This window comes from Cryptomeria japonica, chromosome 3 (genome assembly GCF_030272615.1).
Source record: "Cryptomeria japonica chromosome 3, Sugi_1.0, whole genome shotgun sequence".
NCBI classification, from domain to species: Eukaryota; Viridiplantae; Streptophyta; class Pinopsida; order Cupressales; family Cupressaceae; genus Cryptomeria; species Cryptomeria japonica.
In genome coordinates this window covers 209,866,283-209,872,824 of record NC_081407.1, presented here as the reverse complement: position 1 = coordinate 209,872,824, position 6,542 = coordinate 209,866,283, and the positions used below count along the sequence as shown (strand labels likewise).

The 6,542-nt window shown below is 38.6% G+C and overlaps 1 protein-coding gene across 1 annotated transcript; it reads right to left on the bottom strand.

Moving 5' to 3' along the window:
* Nucleotides 1-535: 535 nt before the first annotated feature.
* LOC131074543 (aspartyl protease AED3-like) lies at nt 536-1,948 on the bottom strand. The gene has a single exon (XM_058011182.2). It carries the CDS (start codon nt 1,946-1,948, stop codon nt 536-538), a length of 1,413 nt encoding a protein of 470 aa, XP_057867165.1.
* Nucleotides 1,949-6,542: the final 4,594 nt, after the last annotated feature.

Sequence of the window (6,542 nt, the reverse complement as noted above, 5' to 3'; positions counted from 1 at the left end):
AGTAGGATAAATAGGTTGTGTAATGTCCATTAAGCATGTTCTTTTTAAGCATTACATTTACATAATTTCATATTGTCATACATATAATGCTTATTTCTTGAATATCTCGATCAACACTTAAAACTCAATTTTAAAATATAAATATACCATTGCAACCATATTTAAGTATATTGTAATAATAAATGATCATAAAATAATCCACTATTAATATATATGGAATAAAACATTAGACAAATCTATGTTTTTAAGATGACATATTACTAATAAATACCATTTAAAATTACAACTTATTTAACAAAAACAAATCAATTCTTATCCAATAGACTACAATTTTTAAATACCTTCAAACATTCTTAAAGTTATATTCGAAACGCACCATACACCACACACCACACATTACAAATAATAGCTAGTATAATTTTTCATACCGAACCCATCAAATGCACCTCTTGGTTAATTTGATGTTTAGTTAGAGAGGGAGGAAGCAGCGTGGATGTTTGGTAAGGGGAATAAACAATACTCAGCAAGCAAGCTACTAACCATCGCAGTTCTCGCTAGCAATTCCAAGCCTAGACCCTGCGATATGATGCACGATTCGCAAGTTCTGCTGCTGATAGTTCCCAAATATTGACAATACATCGTCCACCCCGCCCGGAGGAAGAGCGAAAGCAAGGCATAAAACGGAGCCCTCCTCATCCGCGGGGTATAAGGTGCTTTCCACCGGCAGAATCAAGTCCAGGCCATCGTCAAAATGCAACGTGATGTGAGGAAAACCCAGCTCGCTGGACGGTTTGTTGTAGCACGTATCAAAAGGCTCTGTCGAACTAGCCATAGTCAGATTAGAGAGTTGACGGCGGAAAGAATCTCGCATGGCATTGTAAGCGGGCTCCACCAGCCGAGTGATAACTGTTCCCGAGTCTATGATACTCCCTCTTCCCGTCGACTCATCCAAGCTCAATGTCCCCGGTGGAATGGAAACAAGCTCTTCTCCCACAGAGATTCCGTTTAACCCCACATAATAGAAGTAAGGGTTCACCGCGTTGGACAAGAGGGGAGTGAACTTCAAGCCTTGCACAGAAAGAGCCCCTTTCCCCAGCGTGAGATACCCCGTGAAAGCAGAGGAGGAGAGTGAGGGAAGGCAATAAGAAAACGTACTGTCATATAACGTGGCCGTCTGAGAAACGAAGGAGAGAGGATCCTTCCCAAACCCAACCAAACTGGGCGTACTCTGGGTGAGTCCCCTCGCCGCACTCGCACATCTGAAGACAAAATCCTCCACCGGCTGAGAGCCCACAGTTAGCGTCTCAGACGACATGAGCTCGTCCACCTCCGACTTGTCGCCATACCCTTGAGTACGGCTGCAGTTGACATTCTTATCGTTGTTCTCACAGACGCCCAGACTCTGACACTGCTGAGAAGTGCAGGTGAGATACTTATACGTAGACGACTTGGATGGCTCGAATTGCTCACTTGAGCAACCGGAGCAGGGATTGCAGGGAATCCAGGCGATGTAGCTGCCGGTATCGAGGACAGTGTAGAAGCTCTGCACAGGCGTGCCGAAACCCAGCTTGATAATGTAGTTTCCCGTGTTGATGGCATGTCCCGAGGCCAACGGGAGGTCCGTGTCCTCTTGGGGATTAACCATACTTTTCCCGGAGCTCCATTCCCCTTTCACCATTGCTCTGTAGCGCTGATTGTCGCCTTTGATTGACTCGGATATCGCCTTCCACCATGATGATTTGGGGAGGCGGAAAGGAGAACACTTGCCCTGAATGTGCATCACACTCAAACTTGATGTTTCCAATTCTTCCGCAGAGCAGTTCTTGTTATCCTCAGTATCTTTCCAGGTGAATGATGCAAGATTTACTCTTGCAACCTTACTGTTTTCTGCGCACACAGAAACGAGTAATAGAAAAGACACTAGGACTGAGCATAGACGCTTTGCCATTGTCGTCTATGAGAAGCACAGGCAATGATGCAAACATTCACAAGATGACCATATTTGTAGATGTGTAATGGAGAAACTATGGCTTAACTTGGCTTCTGGCTATTCTTAATTCTAGTTTATTTGACTGCTATTTATGGACGCAATTTCTGCGTAGTTTCTCCTTTCTTTGTGTTTTGACTCCAATTTGGTTGTCGTCTGTCCTCCTATTTGATTTGACTCTACTAAATGGACGCAATTTAGTGAGTTGACTATTCTCCAATGGTTATGCTTGCCTTTTCCGCAATCAGAACATTCCTTTCTCCTTCCTCGCCAAGCAGGTTCCTTTCAATATTAAACTTGGCCGTTTTTGATGCGGACGTTTCTCTTGCTTGGCTCTTGTTTCACACTAGGTAGTCACACATAATCTTGTTTTGTTTAGTTACAATCAATCAATCAATTCATGTACCATCATCAGTTATTGTAACCTTTGAAGTAGGAAATTTTTATTTGATTGTTATTATTACATTGTTTTTATTTTAAAAAGTTTTTTTTACATTTATTAATATATATAAGCAATTAAGTATAATTAATGTTAAAGGGCATTTCATTTAATGGCAAAGTCTTTGTAATAGACATCTAGAAGGTGCTGAGTTTAAATCTTCTAAAATACCAAAAAAAATAAAAAATAGAGTATAATTAATTTATATTAAATTATTTGAATTAATAAAAATATAATGAACAATTAAAGACTTAAATATACTAGATAGATGTATTTAATTTTAGAAATGGTGAATACAAATATAATTTTTTATTATATTTATATTTCTTTAGAAAATTAGTTACATATGACATATTATAAATTGAAGAGAAGAATTTTAATTGTTATGACATTTTATTTCAAACAATATCAAATATTGAAAGTATCATAAGATTATGATGAGTACTCCATTAAAAATTTAAATCATGAATAGCTCTTAACATAGACAAAAGATTTTGAATATTAAAAATAAAAGCATAAAGTAATGTCAAATATTTAAAATGAAAGAAAAGTAGAATCATGTGAATAACTCTTAATATAAAGTAAATTTATATAGAAGATTACTTATTTCAAATGATGGGCTCAATATTTCACATTTAAACCTATCATCAATGTTGTGTGTCACTACATAGGATGATAAATTATTTGTCTTGCAAGATGCTCCTTAAAGTTTTGAATTCTAAGGAGATCATCCATAGTTGAATGATGAGAATGTCCTAGACCTTCGATACTTGTTTGTGTAGGAAGGTTTATAGGGGCTTTAATTCCTTGTTCAAATTTTCCAATTCCTTGTCCTTTAAAACCTTGTTTTGGTATTATGTTATAACCACTCCTATAAGAATGTTTTAATGAGAAGAATAAGGAGTATTATAATGAATCTCTTTAAAACTTGTAGTGTAAGTGTATTGAGAAGGAACAAAGGGAAAAGTAGATGAAGAAGGGATATCTTGTGTAGGGAGATTTTTCATTTCTATCATCACTCATATCCTCTTTGATAGGTTGGAAAAGAAGATCCTTATCATGCAAGGCCTCATCTTTACCTAATATTATGTGGGATATATATCATGAATGAAATGCATAACATCATCTTCTCTACAAATGTTTTGATGGTTAAGATAGGCTCTAGGAGAATAAGGTGGATCTAGAGAGATTGAAAAACCAATATTTTGATCTTGCCCCCATTACACTAGGGTATGTGTATGAGAAGAAGATTCCACTGTGGTAAGCAAAGTCCTGAGATCCCTTTTGCCGGTCTATGCAATAAGGGTTGCTGCTATTCAGGAGCTGAGATCAATAGACAAAACTAAGGTATCCCTAGACTCCATCATTGCAAAGTTGACAGCCTATGAGCTACATAGTTTTGATGGCAGTGTTCAAAAGACTCAATCAACATTTAAAGCTTCTACTGTACCATCCAGAAAAGGAAAAGAAGTAAGCACCAGTGATGGAACAAGACAGGGCAGAGTAATGGATGATGAGGAATTTCTAATGGAATTTGAAGCTCTTCTTGCTAGGAAACTTCCTAAAGGAACCAGTAAATACAAAGGTAAGCTTCCTTTGAAATGTTTTTCTTGCAACCGGATAGGACATATTGCTGTAAACTGTCCTAATGGTGATAACAAGGACAAACCAGAAAGGTTCAAGAAATTCAAAGGAGGAAACCGGAGAAACTGTCTTGTGGCAGTTGATGAAGGTGTCACAAATGAGGAATCAGAGGATGAAGAAAATGAAGATATTGTGTTTGTTGTTGTCAAGGAAGATGCATCAGACAAGAAATCTCTTGTCTCTCAGTTTGATAATTCCAATGAGTGGATCATTGATAATAGCTATTCTCACCATATGACTGGTGACCGGAGCAAGTTTCTATCCTTGGAAGAATATGATGGTGGTGTGGTTTTCTTTGGTAATGATGCACCATGCATGGTCAAAGGTAGAGGGTCCATCTTTCTGAATGGAAAGAGTAGTGCTGACAATGTGTATTGGGTTGATGGTCTCAGACACAACCTTTTGAGTGTTGCCCAGCTGAATGACAGTGGTCTCACTCTGGAATTCAAGAATGGAGTGTGCAGAATCAAAGGAAAGAATGGTGAACTGGTGGCCACCGGCATGCAGACCAAAGGTAACCTATTTCAGCTGAATGCAAATATAAGTACATGTCTTATGGCTAAATTTGATGATAGCTGGATACAACATAGGAGACTCTGCCATGTAAACTTTGATAACATTGTGAAGGCTAGTAAGATCAAGGCAGTTAGAGGGTTGTCGGTGCTAAGCAAACCAGATAATACCTTGTGCAAAGAGTGTCAATTGGGGAAAATGTCTTCCTCAACTTTTAAAGGTAAACCTTTCACTGCTGAAAATTTTCTTGATCTTGTGCATACTGACTTGTGTGGTCCTATGAAAACTAGAAGTGTGCAGGGTGATAGATACTTCATGATTCTCACTGATGACTTCTCAAGAATGATGTGGGTCACATTCTTGAAAGATAAGTCTGAAGCTTTTGAATAGTTCAAAGCTTTCAGAGCATTAGTGGAGAAGGAAAGCGGCAAAAGGATCAAGTGCCTGAGAACTGATCAAGGAGGGGAATTCACTTCCAGTGAATTCAACAAGTACTGTGAAGAACATGACATCAAGAGGCAACTGTCTGCCCCCTAGAATCCACAAAAGAATTGCCTAGCAGAGAGGAATAATCGAGCTATGGTCGAAGCAGCTGGAAGCATGTTGATTCAAGGAAAGGTAGCTCACACCTTTTGGAGAGAAGCGATGAGCACTGCAGTCTACACAATGAATTGGGTACTCATCAAGAAAGGTAAGGATAAAACTCCTTATGAGTATTGGACTGGTAAGACACCTGTGGTTAGCTACTTTAGAGTGTTTGGTAGCAAATGTTACATCAAGAGGAGTGAACACCAAAGCAAATTTGATGTGAAATGTGATGAGGGAATATTCCTAGGGTATTCCACCAAGAGCAAAGCTCTCAAGTGTTTCAATAATAGGACTTAGAGAATCATGGAAAGTATCAATGTAAGAGTTGATGAAACCTCTGAGAAAACTGAGGAAATAGGCAGTGAGCAAGCGATAAATGAACCGGTTGTAACCTTGTGGGAACCGGTTGTCAGTCAACCAAGTACCAGTAACAATGTTCATACACCAGTAGATGTAGATGCTGATATTGATGGAGATGATGATGAAGATGAAAAGCAAGAGGAATCTGTTAAGACCATTCCTCGGTATGTCAAGCTGAATCATGATCCTAAGCAGATCATAGGAGATAAGGATGCTGGAATCCTTACAAGAAGAAAGGTCAGAGAAAGCTCATGTTTGATCTCTGAATTTGAGCCTAAGTCATTCAAAGAGGCACATAAAGATGAAGACTCGATCAAGGCAATGAAAAATGGTACATGGTCTTTAGTACCCAGACCAGAGCATAAAAATGTCATTGGTACCAAATGGGTCTTCAGAAATAAGCTGAATGAGGATGGCATAGTGATTAGGAACAAAGCCAGATTGGTGTGCAAAGGATATCCCCAAGAAGAAGGAGAAGACTATGGAGAAACCTTTGCTCCTGTAGCTAGATTGGAAGGAGTTCGTATGCTTCTTGCATATGTAGCTTTTAAAGGATTCAAAGTATATCAAATGGATGTAAAATTTGCATTCGTAAATGGTGTACTTGAAGAGGAGGTGTATATAGAGCAACCAGATGGATTTGCCCCATCTGAAGACAATGACATGGTGTGTAGGCTACATAAAGCCTTATATGGTCTAAAGTAGGCACCTAGAGCATGGTATGAACATCTGCACTCCCATCTTGTGAAAATTGGATTTGAGAGAACAAGTGAAGATAGCAATATCTACTTGAAAACTGAAGGAGATTAGATTATGATCTGTGAGGTATTTGTTGATGACATTATCTTTGGTGGAGATGACAAGATGAGTCATGAGTTTGCAGATGAGATGAAGAAGGAGTTTGAGATGTCACTCATAGGGGAGATTAAGTTCTTCATTGGATTGCAGATTCAACAGATGAAAGATGGAATCTTTATCACTCAGTCCAAGTATGTCAAAGAGGTGTTGAAG

Excerpts from the sequence above, each read along its gene's own strand:
- LOC131074543 (XM_058011182.2), bottom strand. The coding sequence starts at position 1,948 with ATGGCAAAGCGTCTATGCTCAGTCCTAGTGTCTTTTCTATTACTCGTT.